This window comes from Lepus europaeus, chromosome 11 (genome assembly GCF_033115175.1).
Source record: "Lepus europaeus isolate LE1 chromosome 11, mLepTim1.pri, whole genome shotgun sequence".
In the NCBI taxonomy this organism is placed as follows: Eukaryota; Metazoa; Chordata; class Mammalia; order Lagomorpha; family Leporidae; genus Lepus; species Lepus europaeus.
The window spans coordinates 106,951,355-106,971,475 of record NC_084837.1 but is presented as its reverse complement, the minus strand read 5'-3'; the positions used below and the strand labels follow the sequence as shown (position 1 = coordinate 106,971,475).

The 20,121-nt window shown below is 51.0% G+C and overlaps 1 protein-coding gene across 3 annotated transcripts in view; it reads right to left on the bottom strand.

Annotated features, from left to right (window-relative positions):
• SH3GL3 (SH3 domain containing GRB2 like 3, endophilin A3) overlaps positions 1–20,121 on the bottom strand; it is a 148,487-nt gene that overhangs the window by 37,366 nt on the left and 91,000 nt on the right. For 2 of the 3 annotated variants that reach the window (XM_062204841.1, XM_062204842.1), the window contains exons 3-6: positions 19,008–19,080; positions 14,873–15,016; positions 10,530–10,663; positions 8,151–8,309 (exon numbers count right to left, since the gene is read on the bottom strand). In XM_062204841.1, coding sequence (XP_062060825.1) covers positions 8,151–8,309; positions 10,530–10,663; positions 14,873–15,016; positions 19,008–19,080 — 510 coding nt within the window. Of the gene's footprint in view, positions 1–8,150; positions 8,310–10,529; positions 10,664–14,872; positions 15,017–19,007; positions 19,082–20,121 lie in introns of those variants that run through there. The other variant, XM_062204843.1, reaches the window with a different exon arrangement.

The window sequence follows — 20,121 nt, the reverse complement described above, 5'->3', positions numbered from 1 at the left end:
AAACAAGGAGCCTAAGACTTGAATTTCCAAAAACCCAATAAACAAAACAAAGACAGTCTGGCCCCGGCGAAATCCTAAGGATTTCTTAAATTTCACCTCTTTCGCTTTCATACATGCTTTCAAATAGCTCCAGCACCACAGCCCAACAAGATCGCGGTAGAATTTGTGACAGCAAAGAATTTTTCTTTGCTACAGTGCTACAGAGACAAGTGTCTAGCAGTATCCAAGCACACCTCTGCCTTGAGTCAAATTCCCTTTGCCCTAGGTTATGACCTCCACTTTGAAATGGCTTTGACATTTTTTTTAAGATTTATTTATTTATTTGAAAGTCAGAGTTACACAGAGAGAAAAGGAGAGGCAGAGAGAGGGGGTAGGGTCCTCTATCTGCTGGTCCATTCCCCAGTTGGCTGCAACAGCTGGAGCTGTGCCCATACGAAGCCAGGAGCCAGGAGCTTCCTCCAGGTTTCCCACATGGGTGCAGGGGCCCACGGACTTAGGCCATCTTCTACTGGTATCCCAGGCCATAACAGAGAGCTGGATCAGAAGTGGAGCAGCTGGGACTCGAACCAGCGCCCCTATGGGATGCCACCACTGCAGGCAGCAGCTTTACCCACTACACCACAGCGCTGGCCCCAAAATGTCTTTGACATTTTGTGATTTTTTAAAAGAGCACTGAAAGACAGCAATGTGACAATTCCTCCAAGGGCATGTGGGGCAAGAGGCAGGGTCTGGGGTCACCAGCTGTTCTCTCTCTGATAAAAACAGGACTGTGGGATCTAAGAGGATGCACAGAGATGCAAGTAGGTTCTAGAAACTGAAAAAGGCACAGAAACTGATCTTTTCCTCTGGAATTTCCAGAAGGAAGACAGCCCTGCCAATACCTTGATTTTTAGGACTCTTGATCTCCAGACTACAGGATAATAAAACTGTGTTGCTCTGAGTCACACTGTGGTCATCTGTTAGAGCAGCCACAGGGAACTGACTGAGCCGCCTCAGGCCATTCTCACACCAAACAAAACCTAGCAATGGGATTAGTGCTGCTCGGGGACCCCTGGTTGCTGGGGATGGGAGCTGTTGCCTGGAGACTCATCAGGACTCGTTAATTATAGGATGATGAGCCCATGGTGGCTGGGGCTGGGGCTGGGGACCTCACTGCTGCCTCAGGTATACTCCATGGTTGCGTGCTCTCACGCTCTCTCACGTGCTCCCTTGCAAATAAATAAATCTTTTTTTAAAAAAGGAGATGGAGGGCTGGCGTCATGGCTCATTTGGTTAATCCTCTGCCTGCGGCACCAACATCCCATATGGGAGCTAGGTTCTAGTCCCGGTTGTTCCTCTTCCACTCCAGCTCTCTGCTGTGGCCCAGGAGGGCAATGGAGGATGGCCCAAGTGCTTGGGCCCTACACCCGCATAGGAGACCAGGAGGAAGCACCTGGTTCCTGGCTTCAGATCGGCATAGCTCTGGCTGTAGCAGCCATTTGGGGGGTGAACCAACGGAAGGAAGACCTTTCTTTCTGTCTCTCTCTCTCACTAACTCTACCTGTCAAATAAATAAATAAATAAATAGGAGATGGATTCAGTGTCCCTTCGGTGGCCAACTGTGCACATCGCCTAACACTTTGCGCCACGATCCACGTGATTTCTTGCTCTATCGCATCCAAGACCTCTCATGCTTTCGGATCCCTCAGCGAGGCCAGAGTTAAAGGTCTCATGAACTCCGCAGCCTGGTTGGTCCCCTGGGGCCGAAGCATCGGAGACAGCGTGAGAGAGGCAATTAACACCAGGGGCAGGCATCCCTTAGTCTTTTCCTCTCGCCTTCTACTTCCAGGGAATTTCTCAAACGCACTTGCCTATCTGCCTGAGTGTTGTCAGGGCAAGGCGACTTTCCCAGGCCACATACCTGGCAGACGCAGAGCCAGAATCCACGTCTTTTGCCCCTTGCTGGGTCTGCTGACTACTGTGTGATATATCCTATCCTGTACATCACAGAGAAACACCCGTAACAACCCAACAGTAACAGTGTCGAGAAGTTCTGTTATCCAATAAATTCGGTAATGGTGTGCAAGAGGTTAATCTTTCCTATAACCACAGAAAGATCCTCAAGAGGCTTGTAATAAAGAAACCCAGTTTGGCTCAGGGTCCCCAATCCAGTTTTATGGTGGAGACACACAACACACGCTAATATCCCATGGAATGGGTTTTGGAAGATGCCACTCTAGATCCACGGAAGTTACCCAGGGCTATGGTCTCTAATCAGTCCACTTGTGTTGTGAACACATGGACAGAGGTGGGGGCGGGGAGTGAGCGCCCAGAAGCTGAGGGATTTGGATCAAGAGGATGGTGACCACTGCAGGTGCCTGGCCTCACTGGGCCGCAATAGACATTCTCGGGACAGCGTCTTAAGTTTCTGCTAATGTCGTGAGCCTACACTAGCTAATACCAACCTACGAGAAGTGAAAAATTCTATGCAGACAGAAGAAGAGAGAGGGTTGACAAGACTGTGGGCAATTTATTATTGCCAGGAAATGACAATGAGGGCTCAGAACCAGCCTTCTGATTTACCTGCACCCTCGCAGTTGATTGTGGCCTTTTCCAAAGAGGGGGCTGCCGTAGGTGCCTCTGGGGACCCAGCCCGTCCAGGCCTGGCATGGCAGGAGGAACTGATCTTGGCCTGGCTCGCTCTCTGGGATCCCTGGAAAACTGCCCAGACTACTTCCCGGCTTGCATCACTGCCCATGGATCAATGAAGCTACTTGGTCTCAAGCAGGAAGTGATGCGATGCCCAAGGCTTCGAATCCAGGGCTCACTGAGGAGACGAGCGAAAGCCATAGTGCAAGCCCAAGGAGACTCATCTCCGTGCTCCCATTCCCGAATCTGACAAAAGCAGCTGGGAAAACAGATGCAGCTCTTGCTTAGGAATGTTGGAGCCAACACTCCAGGGCCCTCATCACCCCCTCCTTCTTCCCACATCCAAGGCAGAGGACTGCTCCATCTCACTGGTGCAATGGAAGGGCCTGGCGCCCACTTGGGCCTTACAACCCCAAGCATCGAAAGACAACAGGGGCCTGGCTCTGGGCTTTGGGCTCTTGCAGAACATGGCTGAGAGACCATGTGTGCATTTAGCTTTTTGCTCTGTCTCCAACAGTCCGCCTGTGGGTGGTCCAAGGGGGAGGTCTGGCCTGGAAGAGCCAACTGACCGTCAACTGTGTGCCCGGACCATGCTCTCCCTCCCAATGTGATTTTGCAGGAAGCTCTGTTCTGTGCCAGGGGGCTGGTGCGCCATCCCCGTTTGGCTCCCAGTGTTTGTTTCCCAGTTGGGAGAAGGCAGATGTGAGCCCTGGTGAGCAGCTACACCCCAGAAACCCCGCAGGCGTGGCCAGTCAGCCAGAAGATCCTTGGAGGGAAGTGCAAGCTGCATTTCAGACCCAGAAAGGTAGAGTCTGCCAGAGCTCCCCTCACAGCTCTCCTCAAACAAGCCAGACCTTGGGCAACGTGTCCAGCATTCCCTGGGGAAGCTTTTCCTGGGTCTCAGCCAGGGCTGCAGGATGTGAGGGCTGGAGAAGGCACCAGCCACTGCCTGGAGAGTGAGATTCCGGCCTTTGCATGGTTAGAGCCAGAGATGCGTGGGTGGGTGGCGCTGGTGCACCCGAGTGCTGGGTTCTGTCCTACATTTCCGCTTTGGAGTGGGGACTTCTTTTTCTTAAATTTAATTTTTATACAAATATCATATATTTCATGTATACAGAAGTAGAAACATAGTGATATTGCTCCAACCCGTCTTCTTCCTCCTTCTATTCCCACTCTTAATTTTTACAAAGACTTATTTTTAGTTTACTTGTTGATTGCAAGGATAACCCTACAATAAGTAAAGAGTTCAACAAACAGGATGAAGAAAAAAACACTGTTCCTCAACAAAAGAGACAAGGGCTGTAGGAAGTCATCAAATCTCAAAATGTTCATTTCACTCTGGTACTTACACATTTTAGGAACTCTATTAGTTACCCCAGATCAAGGAAAATGTATAATATCTGGCTTTTTGGGACTGGGTTATTACACTAAGCATAATGGTTTCCAGTTGCATCCATTTTGTTGCAAAAGACAGGATTTCTTTTTTTAATGGCTGAGTAGTATTCCATCGTGTATCCACAACATAATTCCTTTACTCAGTCAACAGCTGATGGACATCTGGGTTGATTCCACATCTTAGCTGTTGTGAACTGCAATGAACACAGAGGTTCAGAGGAATCACCGTGTGCTGATTTCTTTTGGTTTGGGTAAGTTCCCAGGAGTGGGATGGCCGGATCCTATGGCAGGTCTCTGTTCAGATTTCTGAGGTATCTTGGAGTGGGGACTTCTGAGTCCCCCTCCAGCTCCTTGTCACCCCTCCTCCTGTGGAGATTGGCAGGTTCCTGAATGATAGGATGGCTTTCTCCGCTCCCACAATTTGGCTCTGCTTGGCCAGGAGCCAGGTGAGAGCCGCCCGCGGAGTTTCAGCATCTCCGTTTGGGTCTGGGTTGGTGGATCAGATTGGCCCTGCACTGGGAGCGGCTCTCTGGCTACCAGGAGTAGGAAGTGTTTTCCATAACTGAAGCTCATGCTATATGATCCAACACCGTGGACCGGAAGGTCTGTATTTTACAATTCACGGCTATTCTCTTTAATTGGAATAGATGTGCTTTGATTCCACCCTGGTTTCTCTACCAATTCCTGAAGTCCTCGGAATCCAAAGCATGAATGGCTGTGACCTTTATCCCTGAACTTCCTGACTGACATCCCTGAACCTTCGGCCCGCAGTAACGTGAGCATCTCGGACTCGTGTCTGAGGAAGTATCAGGGCCTCTGCTGCCTGCCGCCTGTCTCCTTGAGGCCACAGGTTTGGCCATCTGTGCACCTGTCCCCAGCAGGGGCCAGCCCAGTGGAAGCACTGTCAATCACACAGGCCCCAGGCTTCTTTGGGTCCAGGATCAGTTTCCGGAAGGAAAGAAACACAGCTTGTCATTCGGAGCTTCCCCACCACAGCTGGAAGAGGCCGAGAGAGGATGGTCACACATGAAGTCGGCGAGCCGGTGGGAACAGGAAGTCACAGTCCTGGGGCTTGGAACACTGGCCCTGGCCTGGTCATCAGGGATGGGCCAGGGACAGGACCGAGAGTTCAGTGTGTGCCCCACTGCACCCCATTAGAGTTTTGTCTCTCCCTGGCAAATCACATCCATCATTCTGTCTCCCCAAGCACCAGGCAATGCTGGCATCGACACTAGCATAGCAGGTGCAAGGGATGAACCGGCGGTGATTTTCTACAGCTTGCCTGGCGGAGAGGAGAGGCGCTGTCAGCTCACCTGGATGGCACGGGTCACACTGACACGCGAAAGGACAAGGCAGTCCCCCCATGGTCTTTGAATCTTACATACTAACTCCCCAGCTAGCAGCCCGAGAATGGAGAGGTCAAAGCAGGCATGCCATGATGGAGGACCCGTCCCTGGCACCCCTGAGCCTCCCTGTCCCGGGGTGCTCAGCAACCGTTCCTTCTCACTACCATCATCATCGCCACTATCCTCATCATCACTCCTGCAGGAGCCAGCAACCACAGCATGGAGGAAAGGAAGAGAAATGGAGGGAGCTGGTCCCGCAGCAGCCGGGGACCCCTCCACCACCGCATTACTTGGTGCCTCCAACTCCATGGCCAGTTTTCAGGGGCCTCTGTCCACAGGCTGGACAGAAGCAGCAAGGGCACCCCCGATGCCAGCCAGTGAATCCTGCCCAGCGGAGGCAAGGGTCCCAGGCACCCTCGAAGTAGTCCCTACTCACCTGCGGATCAGCTCCCCACCGGGAGCCCTAAGGAAACACTCGCACCGTGTCTGAGCAATGCCAGGGCCCCATGCAGAGCTCAGGCTAAGAACAAAGTCCTGCTGCTGTCAGGGCGGGGCGGGGTCCCTGGACGGAGGCTGTATAATGAAGGGCTCGTCCTTGACTTTTTTTTTTTTTTGACAGGCAGAGTGGACAATGAGAGAGAGAGAGACAGAGAGAAAGGTCTTCCTTTGCTGTTGGTTCACCCTCCAATGGCCACCGCGGCTGGCGCACCGCGCTGATCCGAAGCCAGGAGCCAGGTGCTTCCTCCTGGTCTCCCATGGGGTGCAGGGCCCAAGCACTTGGGCCATCCTCCACTGCCTTCCCGGGCCATAGCAGAGAGCTGGCCTGGAAGAGGAGCAACCGGGACAGAATCCGGTGCCCCGACCGGGACTAGAACCCGGTGTGCCAGCGCCGCAAGGCGGAGGATTAGCCTATTGAGCCATGGCACCGGCCCTCGTCCTTGACTTTTGAATGACACTGAGGGGAAGGCGGAGGTCTCCTGGGTCAAGTGCACAGGGCGAGCTGCTGAGACAGAAGCGAGCTGGCGGTGGTCTGCAAAGGCCCATCCTTTAGGGTGGGCGTTTGGCACAGAGCTAACAGGCCATATGGGATGCCTGCATCCTACACAGGAATGCCTAGGTTCAAGTCCTGGCTACGCTTCTGACGCCAGCTTCCTGCTAATGTGCACTCGGGGAGGCAGCAGGTGATGGTCCAAGTACTTGGGTCCCTGCCACCCATGTGGGAGACCTGGATTGAGTGTCTGGCTCCTAACTTTGACCTGGCCCCAGGTCTGGCTGTGGTGTGGGCATTTAGGGAGCCAACTAGCAGATAGAAGACTCTCTCTCTCTCTCTCTCTCTCTCTGCCTTTCAAATAAATAAAATAAATGAAAAACAAATGCAAGTCATCCCTGCAATGCGGGCTCGGAGGTGGTAAGTGTTGCCATTGGGTTGGGCAGTAGGTCTGCCTGACACACATGATCCAACCACAGAGCTCAAGGCCATTGGTGACGGGCCCGAGCTGGCAGGGTGACATTTGCTCTGGTCCCTTAAGGAGTATCTGATGCGTGTCAGCCTTCAAAAACCTTTTTAAATCCTTGGAAAAATTAAGTAGGGCACTCTGAAACCAAATAAAACAAAACAGAATGCCTGTTGCTTAGGAAGCCGTGTATGCACGTGGGGACTTCCGAAAGCTTGTGGACGTGGAATGCAGCTTATTCTGCTGCAGAATGTTTGTGAGGTCCACGCATAGCTTTCTCATAACACGCTTTTCCATGAACTTCTCGAAGCATCTCCCCCACCCCATATTTGAGGGAAGACAAAGAAAGCAAGAGGAAGCTCACTCCTCTCCCATGGCCCATAGATGTCAAACAAAACAGAAAATCAAGGAGAAACAGGGTAGAAGGTGTTTTCCTGTGGCTTCCTGGGCAGTGTTCAAGTTGTCTTCTCCAGCTGAGAGAGTTAAGGGCCCTGGCGATGGCCTTGTGCGTATTGGCCACACGGGCCCCTCCCATCCCAAACAAAGGGTGCTCACAACCCCGCATGACTCGACTCCAGAGCTAAGGCCTGCATAAACTGTTCTCAGTACAGCAGTGTTGAGGATAAACAGATCCCCTGATGGCTCCCCCGCTGGCCTGAAGCAGGGCTGAGACACTCCCCCCCACCCCAGCATCTCCAGGCCCAGGCCAAGGCAGGGACTCACGAGATGCACGGCGGGGGCACAGGCTGAGCAAAGGCAGGGAGACCCCAGCCTGCGCATTGCCCAGCTGGGAGTGGTCCAGCCCCTGGGACACATCACACAGTAGCAAATGGCGTGAGCTGGCACAAGAGGACACTGCTGGATCAGGGAGGGGGGTGCCCCACAGCCTTCTTGTTGCCCAAGGCTACCTGGTACCCTGAATGCTGGCACTGAGAGACCACAACTCCAGGGGCTGTTTTCCAGTCTTAGCAAAACTGCAGGTGGCTCCCAGGCCCTGGGCTTCCCCTCGTCCTGCAAAGCCACAGGGCTGGGGCCTCTGGCCGCCCACCCTGCAGCCTCCCCTGCCCACCCCGGGGTAGGGGGCAACTCCAGCCCATCCGTGGAACAAGCCTGACCCAAACGGTGGTCTTCCCAGGACTGCGGCTCTGAGCTGGAGCTCGCTGGGTGTCTGAAGCCACCTCTGTAGTAAGAGACAAGGGTCCCGGAAAAACTCGGGGGGCTTCCCTAACAGCGCTGGCCTCGGGGTGCCTCAACACGCTGAGCCCAGACGCACGGGGGCTGCTGCTGTCTATCTGCATGGAGCTCGCCTGTCCGTTTCAATACTTACGTCATTCTCTAGGAAATTAAACATGCTGCGTTCGGCCAGCTCCTTGGACTCTTCAAACTTTTCTACCGCTTGTCTGACTTCTTCGTCGGGGATCTTACCTACTCGCTTCTTCTTATAGTCGTAATCCAGGCGGCGGCCTTCCAACTTTTTCAGGTGGTGCTGGGAAAAAAAGAGAGAGAGAGAGAGAGAGAGAGAGAGAGGAGTCCCTGAGAGAAGTGTCACATTCAAAAGATGGCGCCCAACATTCTTGGTTGTAGTTCTAGGAATGTAGCCCCTCCCCCCTTATTTTTCCCCCAGGCTTAAATTCCAAAAGGCAGGGACCCATCTCTGTCTTCCCGCTGTGGGCACCTCAGTACACCTGCTGGAGACGCCCCGCACTGCAAGTGGTGGAATACCCCACAGCTGCATGAATGAACGGCTGCATGGCTGGATGCATGGGTGACGCAATGAATGAGTGTCTGTACGGAGCACAGGATCCGTGTCCCTGCTCAGAGGCCAGGTTCCGACGTTCTGCAATGTCCAGGTAGCTTCTAACCAAATTAGCTGTGCACAGGGGCAGGGCGGGAGCTTGGCCTCCTGGTGACGATGCCCTGTGCCTCATCTCAGCGCCTGGCTCTGGCTCCTGACCCCAGCTTCTTGGCAAATACAGACTCCAGGAGGCTCGGTGATGGCCCAATAGCCGTGCCCCTGCGGCCCATGTGGGAGACTTGCTTCCCACCTCAGCCCAGCCCTGCCCCAGCCACTGCCTCTGGGGAATGCACCAGCAAAGCGAGCTCTGTCTGTCTCACAAGCACTTTTTTTTAAAGATGAGAATTTAGTGGGAGAAATTTGTTTTTTGTTTAAAAAAAAAAAAAAACAATTTCTTTGGTGCTCTCATCAGCTCCTTGTTGAGACATGGGCACACATTTCTGGTATCCCCTAGGAAAAGCACAGATCCTCTATAAAGTGCCAATTACAAGGTAAGTTGCATAAAATGTTACCAATGGGGGTCAGCAGGTTAAGCTGCTGTCTGCAGCACTGGCATCCCATACAGGCACTGGTTCAAGTCCTGGCTGCACCACTTCCCAGCCAGCTCTCTGCTAACGGTCTGGAAAAGCAGAGAAAGATAGCCCAAAAGCCTGGGCCCCTGCATGGGCGTGGGAGACCAATGCAGCCTTCTGGGGAGTGACCCAGCAGATGGAAGACCTCCTGCTCGCTCGCTCTCTCTCTCTCACTCTCCCTCTCTCTCTGTCTCTCCCTTTCTCTCTGTAATTCTGATGTATAAATAAATAAAATAAACATTAAAAAAATGCTACCCATGATTGCAGAGGTGAGGGAGCCACAGCCAACCTCTGAACTGGTGGGATTCTATGCGACATTCTAATTCCTTTAATAAAATCTAATAGCGATAACAAGTGGAGTCGTCCATTTACAAGACAGCCTGCCTTGTGGATACTGGGTCTCCTCTCCCAGTTTGTATTCAGTCTGTGCAAGGCAAGGGAAGAACCGCTATGAGTTTCCTGCTGGGACCTTGGAAAACACACGGGCAGTACCTAGAGCGCCCACGGAAGCTGACCGTCCCCCTAGAAGCACCGGGTGACTGGCACCATTCATTGAAGTGGCTCTGACTTCCAGACCAGGAGGCAGAAAGAGCTTATGGGATTAAAGATCAGACGCATCTCTCCCACCCTATTTGTTCCTTGGGCCAAGCCCCTAAATCCCTCTCCAGCCCTCCCTGGACAGCAGTATGCCAGCCGTGTGCTAAACAAACAGGCTCCGACCCCTGATTTCTGACACACACAGAGTTAGCTGAGACTACCACAGGCTCGCTGGATCTTGGGATCTCGACTCTTGATCCTCTTTGAGATGGAAGTTCAGAGTTACACTTCCGATCCCGCTCACAGCTCCTGCCAGGGAAGGCAGTGGAGGATGGCCCAAGTCCTTGGGCCCCTGCACCCACGAGGGAGACCTGGAAGAAGCTCCTGGCTCCTTGCTTCAGATCGGCTCAGTTCTGGCATTGTGGCCATCTGGGGAGTGAACCAGTGGATGGAAGACCTCTCTCTCTCTCTCTCTCTCTCTCTCTCTCTCAATTCTAAAATTCTAAAGCTGAAGGAACATGGTCACATCTTCCCACTGCCCCCACCTCTGCAGTAGATGGGGTTAATACCTCCTGGTGCTCGCTCCCAGTGGATCCAGGGAAATCTAACAGAGTTATCTGATCACCACCCACCATAAAGTGATGCCTTCACTTAGCACCCGCAGAACTGTCCTAATGATTTTAAACACAAACATTATTCTAAGTCGCAATGATCTTAACATAAGTATTATTCCACATCGCGATGATTTTAAACGTATTATTCTAAGCAGCAACAGGGTGCACCTGCAGCCACAAAGACTTACCCCAATCTCTTTCAAATCTTTGTCTTGCAGCAGCTGAAGCGGGTCAATGAACGTCTGCTTCACGTTGATGTCCAGGGAATCTTTCACCTCGGCCATGAGTTTCATGGATTCGCCGACTTCTATTAACGCATTGCCTTGGAGGGAAAATACACATTACAAATGGTTTTTCACAAAAGGACGCCCGGTCAACTCTGATATTTGTTTAACTCTACCCCCAAAGTGAACGGATGCCGGTGCAATGATGCCCATACTCAGGGGGGTCTCTGAATCCTGACCAAGAAAGCGAACAGAAAGAGAAAAAGAAAAACAGTCTTCCGGTTTTCTACATGTTTCTTGGGCACTTTCCCTGGCACCTAAAATAAAACTGAGGGTGAGACAGACAGACGCATTTACAACTCTGACCACTAGGTGGAGATAAAGCTCTTTTTAAAAAATTGCAAACTGGCACCAAGGCTTCCACCCATAGAAGGAAAGGTCTCTTTGTAAACAATGACGGGATTGGTTGACCGGGCCCAGTATTAACCAGTAATCATGACAATAGAAATAAATGAACAAAGCGCCATCCGAGTCCGGCTGTGGACCCTGGAGGCTGCTCCCTGTGTCTGGCAGGTGGTCTCAGGTCACCACACCCAGCCCGATGCCCTGGTGTCGCTGTGGCTAGATTTTGTTTTACAACCCTGCTGGATATCATTTTTTTAAAACTCTGCATTTTTCATTTCTGTCGAAGCTGTGCAAATCTGTGTCAAACACCATTCTTTTAAAAATTGTGTTTTCCTAACAAAAATCTCCCAAGCAAACAGCATTTCCAACGGCGAGAGATTTAGTGGCTGATTACTTATGTGCACCCTGGAACTCAACACATGGCTGCCTCACAAGAAAACAGAACGTTTAGGTTAAAAAAATAAAATAAAAAAACCTGCACGTTTCTTTGAGGACTCCGAAGATGATGCTCTGAGCATCGGCTGTCACCCCTCTATCAGCACAGTCCAATTGCACAAGGGCCTGGGGCTCAGCCCTCCATGGATGTTTGAAAACCCAGCTGCCCAGCCTCTTCCTCAGGACAGCAAACGTCCACCTGCTCCTGGTGCTGTGTGGGCGTCAGTTCTCATTCTTAACCCAAGAATGGGAAGCTACCACAGGATCCGGCCGTCAGAGCCAGCACGGCCAGGCGCACATCAGGAATGGCCTTGGATTTCAGGGCCTGCCTGGCAGTGTCCCCAGTCCTTCAATGTCTGCACCTTCAGGGTCAAGTTCAGGGGCTAGTGCTGTGGCACCGTGGGCTAAGCCGCCCCCTGTGAGGCTGGCATCCCATATAGGAGCGCTGATTCGAGTCTTGGCTGCTCCACTTCTGATTCCGCTCCTGCTAACGCACCTGAGAAGGCAATGGAAGTCCGTTCAAGATCTCAGGTCCCTGCCACTCACGGGGGAGAACCAGGTGGTGTTCTGGGCTCCTGGCTTTCGCCTGACCCAGCCTTGGTTGTTGCCGGTATTAGGGGAGTGAACCGGTGGATGGAAGATCTCTCTCTCTCTCTCTCTCTCACTCTCTGTCACTCTGTCTTTCAAATAAACAAAGTCTTTTTAAAAAGTAGAGGCCCATGGAATAAAATAAAGTTCACATTTTATTGTTCTGTAGGATATTGTTACCCTGTCACTAATCAATGCTTTAACCCGAGATTATTTTTAAGACTTCAAAAGATATTTTCCGTCAACTTCCTAGAATGACTAATACAGCCAAACATTTGATTTCTCAATTTCCATATCCTGCCTTGTTACCATTATCTGCACAGCATATATGCCCAATTTTCCTAGGAGACTTGATGTCATTAAAGTTAATCCACTCCCAATTTAATTTATTAATTTAAAGCAATGCCAAGGAAGATTTAAAGAGCACTTGTTTTCCAACAGAGATGAGTTCAGATGACCGAGTCTCATTTGGTAAAATACAAGGGGTGCACACATCCATGAAAGTGTTTGCAATGAAACAAGTGAGGGTGATTCCATTAAAGTATATTTTAAGGGCAGCATTTGGCCTAACAGTTAAGACTCCTGTGTCCCACATCAGAGTGCTGGGGTCCAATGCCCAGCTCTGACTCCTGACTCCAGCTTCCTGCTAATGCAGATCCCAGGAACCAGCCACGATGGCTCCAGTAGTTGGGTTCCTGGACCCACATGGGGGCCGGAACTGTGCTCCCAGCTCCAGGCTTTGGCCATGTTCCAGTCCTGGCTGTTGGGGGCATTTGGGGAATGCACCATGGATGACAGCTCTTGCTCTCTCTCTCTCTCTCTCTCTCTCTCTTTCTCTTTCAGCATTTAGAGAATTCACCATGGATGATAGCTCTCTCTCTCTGTGTCCTTCTGCATCTCAAATAAATACATTTTAACAATATATTTAAAGATACTATAATACTTAAAACAATATGACACCGGAAGAGAATAGAATATGATCAAGAAACAGATGAGAAAGACCAAAAATAAACTTAAAATACAAAAAAAATTAATCTATAATGAAAAGGTCCCTTGAAATCAGTAGGGAAAAGTGAGATCTTCAAAAAAAAAAAAATAGGGAAAAGTCAGATTTTCAAAGAAGTGGTGGCACAACTGGCTTTTTATTTATTGCACTATATCTCCAACAAACTCAAGAGCTTAGAAAACTGAAAAGGGGGCCAGCGCTGTGGCGCAGCGGGTTAACACCCTGGCCTGAAGTGCCGGCATCCCATATGGGCGCCGGTTCGTGTCCGGGCGCCGGTTCGTGTCCAGCTCTCTGCTATGGCCTGGGAGAGCAGTAGAAGATGGCCAAAGTCCTTGGGTCCCTGCACCCACATGGGAGACCCAGAAGAAGCTCCTGGCTCCTGGCTTTGGATCAGCACAGCTCTGACTGTTGCAGCCAATTGGGGAGTGAACCAGCAGGTGGAAGACCTCTCTCTCTCTCTCTCTCTCTCTCTCTCTCTCTCTTTGCCTCTCCTTCTCTTTCTGTGCAACTCTGACTTTCAAATAAATAAATACATCTTTAAAAAAAAATAAAACTGAAAATGAAGAAAAGTTCCCAACAGATATCAGAAGAAAATGCAGACAAACACACACAACTCACAGGAGGGTGGATTCTGAACGTGATGTCAAAGCTAAAGCCGTACAGAAAGACGAGTGGCCACACCACGCAGCCATCTCTCTCCCCGTGTACAAGATGAAGCGTGAACCTCCGCCCCAAGCAGAACCTCAGTAAGACGTAGCGCAGGCAAAGGGCAAACCTGAGCGCCCAGACCAATGAGGAAACAAGTCAGGCAGTGCAGTGGGAAAATAAGCAAAGGAGGCTTTAAAATGAGGATGCACAGGAAAAAATTCCATCGCACACATCAGCCAAGGACTTGGCTGCGTTTTTCTACTGTGTGTGTCAAATGATCAGTTACTTCCATCTAGAAATGAACGCAAACTCAGAAGATAACTCCCGGGTTCGTGGTGGTGTGGGACGCCCGGCACTCCGGGCAGGGCCATGACCTTGGTGTGGTCTTCAAAGCTGACATTCACCCAGCAATCTCACCAAAGCAATTACATCAAAGGACACAATGTTGGAGATCCTGCCGAAAATGGCTTTTTATAAATGCTATGTTTAAAAAAAAAAGTTTACATGGAGAAAAAAGTATAATTATCCAGGAAACAGGATTGGTTGCAAACACTGTGATACATGGAGTGATACAAAGGAGATTAATTTATGGCATGGGTCATGATTTAATCACGGAGGGAAAAGACAGGTTACAGAAGTGTACATCCAAGGGTAATTCAAAATAATCGTGGAAAGCAGGGCAGAAGGAGAATTTGTTCTGGTACAAATGGGTTTTTGAAACCCGTGCACACGAAAGTGCTTCTGAGAGCTCAAGGAAATGTGTACTACGAAAGGATTATGGGTGAATTTCAAAAAATGTGGGCATCAGAATAGACATCTTTTAATTCTGCTTTTCCTCTGTGAAGCCCCCTCATACGCTGGAGACCCCACTTCCAAAAGTAAACACACAGAAAGCTACACCAAAGGCATCAGGGACAGCCAGCATGGAGCCTCCTGAGGTTTCAGTGGAGAGGGGCCCGCGAGTGACGTCAGCTCTGTCCTCACTCATCTGTGTGCTTTCTAGATCCTGCAACGACAGGGGGTGTGTGGGGAAATGGAACCAAAGGGGAGCTTGTATTTTTTTGTGAAAGATGTTTGAGACCCATGGATATATTTTTCATAATTTGCATATTCCCCGGCATTTTAAATACCCCTCGATTACTTCGGTAAGAAGAAATAATGAATTGAGCAAGTGCATGCGAGGTTTCGCGTGTAACCCGGGCCTGGCAGCAGGGGGCGCACTCACCGAAGGTGGAGTCTTCCCCGAGCTCCTTCCCATACTTGAGCATACAGTCTCCCAGCAAGCCCTCCGTCTGCGGGTAGCCGGTGGTCTTCACCTGCCCTCGGATCTTCGACACAGTGTTCAGCATCCCCAGCTTAGCTCTGTATGCTTAAAAACGTTGTCATTTGTAATTCCTTAAAGTAACAAGGTGCAGTGACAGGTGCAAGGCATTGTAACACATGTAGCTGCCAACATTCAGGTCTCCTGAGACAAAAAATGCCAGTGCCCTGTTTAACTTTCTCACGCGCTTTCCTGGGTTCATCGCCAAGGCTGGCGCTAGGCACGCGGCCGCACCGCCTGGGAACCATGGCGCACATTGTGGGTACCATTTAGGAGCAACCAAACAGGGCCTTGGAAAACAGCCCACCCCCGGGGGCAAGACCCCTGCAGACCAAGCAAGCAGCCCAGAATACAACTGCCCAAGCAGGTGCTCCCAGCAACCAGGTGGCCGCTAACACCCCTTGCCCTACTCCCAAGAATTCACTCAGGCTGATCCCATCCAACATCACGGGGCAGGTGGGCTGCACACCTCTGGGAAGCAGAGCCAATAATAGGCACCATGACCACAGGCCCGGGAGGCTGGTCCCGGCTCCCAGAGCCATGATGGGCGGTAACAGGTGGTTGCTGCTCCTTGTCCACTCTTGCCTCTGCCCTCGACTGGGTTAACCACTCCAGGTTATTTTTTTCTTTTTCTTTCTCTCTCTCTCTCTCTCTCTCTCTCTCTCTCTCTCTCTCTTCCTTCTTTCCTTCCTTCCTTCCTTTTCTATCTATCTATCATCTATCTATCTGGCAAAGATACAGAGCACGCCATCTGCTGGCTCTCTCTCCAAATGCCTGCCAACAGCCAGCACTAGGCTAGGCCAAGGCTGGGGGACAGGAACTCCACCCAGGTCTCCCCATGTGGGTGGCAGGAACCCAGGTATACTTGAGCCATCGCCACTGCCTCCCAGCATCCACAGCAGCAGGAAGCTGGATTCCGGAGCTGGCGCCGGGTATTTACAGCCGGGCACTCCGAGTGGGATGCGGGCCCCCTCGCTGGTGTCTTAAGTGCTAGGTTACGGGTTCCTTCTCCTACAATGTAATTACGGGACAGTGTGCGGGGTAGGGCAGGGATAAGAACAGAGAGCAGAATGCCGGGAAAGAGTGATGGAAAGATTCCCTTAAAAATAAGGGAGATTGGTAATGAGTGGCAGAGGGAGGGCGTGCAGCACCAACAGAGCAGTAGGGGACTTTGCTGACCCAAGGAGAAACGAACACAGGGAGGGGTGGCAGAGAACGAGACAGCGAACTCAACACCACGCCAGGGCCTCGGGCTTCCGTTCCAGGGGCTGGACAGTGAGCCTCCCCCCCCCCACCCCCGTACCGACTCATGGTATTTGAGATCATTTTAGCTACTCAAGGGGTAAAGTTTTATCTTCTTCGACTTTGCTAGTGCATACTTTTTAGTGCATTCTAGGCCAGAGCCTCTCACACGTCCAGTAAAGTGCAAATAACCCAAGAGTCTCCTTACAACGCAGGTCTGATCCCGGCTGTCTGCAGTGAGCCCCAGACTCTGAGCCCAGCTGTCTCTCAGGGGATACCGGTCCTGGTGCTCCCTTGACCACACTGCAAGGGGCAGGGTTTTAGGGCATTGCCAGTCTTGGCCTCAAAGCGCTCACCCTCCAGGTAGGTGCTAGGTCCACACACGCGCACACACATGCACACACACACACACTCACACACGCACTACCCTGCTTTCCCACTGTCAGACTGAACTATGGGATGTCACAGGCGTGTGAGTAAGGGCCATTAAACTCGATGGGAGGCTGCGACATTTCCCATCTTCTTCTGTGGGACTATCCAACAAAGACCACTCTCACTGCTGACCACCACCTTCCAACCCCATTCATTTTTTTAAAGATTTTTTATTTATTTATTTGACAGGTAGAGTTACAGACAGTGAGAGAGTGAGAGAGAGAGAGAGAGAGACAAAGGTCTTCCTTTCATTGGTTCATTCCCCAAATGGCCACTATGGCCGGAGCTACGCTGATCCAAAGCCAGGAGCCAGGAGCTTCTTCCGGGCCTCCCACGTGGGTGCAGGGGTCCAAGGACTTGGGCCATCTTCCATTGCTTTTCCAGGCCATAGCAGAGAGTTCAATAAGAAGTGGAACAGCCGGGACTTGAACCAGTGCACATAAGGGTGCCGGCACCACAGGCAGCGGCTTTACCCACTATGCCACAGTGCCAGCCCTCTCAAATAAACTTTAAAAGTAAATATTTGTTGACTGATACATAAGAAAAAAGGAATGGGTTAATTTCCATCAATGATGAAGCCAAAGGATGCACAATTGTGGCTTTTAAAATTATTCCCATCCATTTAAAAGCACCTTGTACCTGCCACCCTCCCTGGATTTGAGGTGTTCAAGAGTTTGTGGAAATAAAATTAAAAGACAACTTTATTTTGGTGCAAGAAATTTTAAATCCATGCATGCAGGGGATCTTCAAAAACTCCACAGAAAATGCATACTACAAAAAAATATATATGTGGGGGCCAGCATCATGGCATAATAGGCTAAGCCTCAACCTGTCGCACCAGCATCCCATATGGGCACTGGGGTGCATCCCGGCTGCTCCACTTCCGATCCAGCTCTCTGCTGTGGCCTATGAAAGCAGTGGAAGATGGCCCAAGTCCTTGGACCCTGCATCCATGTGGGAGACCCTGAAGAAGAAGCTCTTGGCTCCTGGCTTTGGATTGGTGCAGCTCCAGCTGCTGTGGCCATCTGGGGAGTGAGCCAGCAGATAGAAGTTCGTTTCTCTCTCTCTCACTCGCTCTCTCGCTCTCTGCCTCTGTCTCTCTATAACTCTGCCTTTCAAATAAATAAATCGATCTTTCAAAAAAAATACAGATTTCAAATTTTTTTGCACTGAAATAAACTTATCTTTTAATTCCACGTTCCAGGAACTTTCTGAAGAACTCTCTACTTGAACAAACGTATTCTCAAACTTTTCTGTCCTGATCGCCACAGCAGGAGACTCACAGTAACACAGCAGCTCCGGCAATGACCTTGGAGCTTGGCGCCCTCTGTTGGTCCCTGTAACTGACAACCCAGGAAGCCCTTCCCAGAGCTGCTGGGCAGCCTAAGAGCTGCAGTTCAGAGACCGGGGAGACCTTGGACTTTCCAGCGCTGGCTTTTTTTCCCCATATTTATTATGCCTCATTTCTTTGGCATTTGAACCACGAAGTCAAAGCCCTTTCAAATGAATAGACCTCTTTGGAAGTTGCAGAATTTATTTTTCTTAATTGTTTAAAGAGAGCCTGGGCTCTGGTCTTAGTTCTGGCTCCTGACTCCAGCTTCCCACGCTGCGCACCCTGGGACATAGCAGTGAAGGCTTAGACGGGCTCCTGCCACCCCCAAGGGAGACCCAGACTGAGGTGGGAGCTCCCAGCTTTGGCCTGGCCCAGCCCCAGTGGTTGCAGGCCTCCAGGGAGTGAACCAGTGGATGTAAAGTTTTTTTGTTGTTTTTTTTTTTTTTTGACAGGCAAAGTGGACAGTGAGAGAGAGACAGAGAGAAAGGTCTTCCTTTTTGTCTCGGCCGACGCGCTGCGGCCGGCGCACCGCGGCCGGCGCACCGCGCTGATCCAAAGCCAGGAGCTAGGTGCTTGGGCCATCCTCCATTGCACTCCCATGCCACAGCAGAGAGCTGGCCTGGAAGAGGAGCAACCGGGACAGAACTGGCGCCCCGACCGGGACTAGAACCTGGTGTGCCGGTGCCGCAAGGCGGAGGATTAGCCTAGTGAGCCGCGGTGCCAACGGAAAGTTTCTCTCTTGTCTCTCTGCCTTTCAAATAACATGAAAACTTAAAGGGGGGGGGGGGGCTTTGTTCAGTGCTGCCTCGTGGCTAAGCCCAGTACTTCATCCGAATGATGTCACCCATGATGCACAGAAGTGCACTTGCCATGGCCTCTGGCCACTGCTGACTCGATTTTTAAGCCTAGATGATCTGACACATAGGACCTTGTTCTTAGGTCCCATCAGTCAAATACCAAGCCAGTGTGTGTTCCCACAGTCTGTGGCAGAGAACAAAGAATGGGAAACTTCACGACATTTTCTAACTTTACCTGGATTCGGCTGAAGATATTCGGTGGCTTTTGAAAGGATTTCTGTGACAGCCTTATTGGTTACGTCGATTTTCTTAAAAACAAAACAAACACAGGAAATGTCATTACAGGTCAAACGCCATGAATTCACAGAAAAACAAATCGAGAAATCAATTTTCATTCATGCAGCACTTAAAACGCCATTATACTGATCTTAATTAGAATAAACATTTTCAACATTTTTAGGAGAGACACTACTTCCCCACGTTTGGGGAAGTATTTCCAGGAGTCCAGCTGCTCTCATTCAGCAAACAGAAAACTCCCCAGGAGATTGGCTGCCCAGGCCAGGGAATCTGGGAACACGTGAGAGACGGGTTCAGAAAGTTCACGGAGAAATGCATCTATGAAAACACCACGTGTGGCTTCCCAAAAGCTGCCTGAAAATAAACTCACCTTTTCAGTCCATTTTGACCCAAGCGTTAGAAGGACCCTCACGCTCTCCAAGTCCGCAGCCGGGGGCTGGACTTCCTTCTCCAGCTCCGGCTGACTCCTCTCCTACCTGCTACGTGCTGTGGCCCCTGCTACACCTGGGAGAACAGGTGCTTCCCCTGGGATCCTCCATCTCCCGTCAAGCAGGAAACTGACTCATTGGTGGTTGCTAGCGGTCCCCGTTCTGGCCCTGCCTAAGCCGCCCCACCCAGGCTGACCAGGATATACATTAAGGAACCGAGAATCCTACAGCTTTCCTGGGGATGGGGCTGCAGCCATCTCTGGACCGAGCCGGAATACATCGGTGTTCTGCATGAACCTCATACTATCAGTACTGCTTCAGTGGCTTCCGCAAGCGCACACCACTAGTTCTGGTGCCACAAACAGCATGAAAGTTACTTGAGTGCAGCTACTGTAATGCATGGGGCACACAGTGCCTCTAAACTTCAGCTACAGGGCCTTGTCCCAGAGACACAGATTGCCTTATCAGGGCGCATTCTGATATTTGGCCACTAGGGGGCACTGGTTAGCTATATTCCTTGTCCTGCCTTTAACCTGTCTGGATCAGATCCAGTTTGGGGCTGGAAGTGCAGTACTGTCAGCCCCCTGGAATCGCAGAGTGGTCACGGACTCAACCAACTGCGGG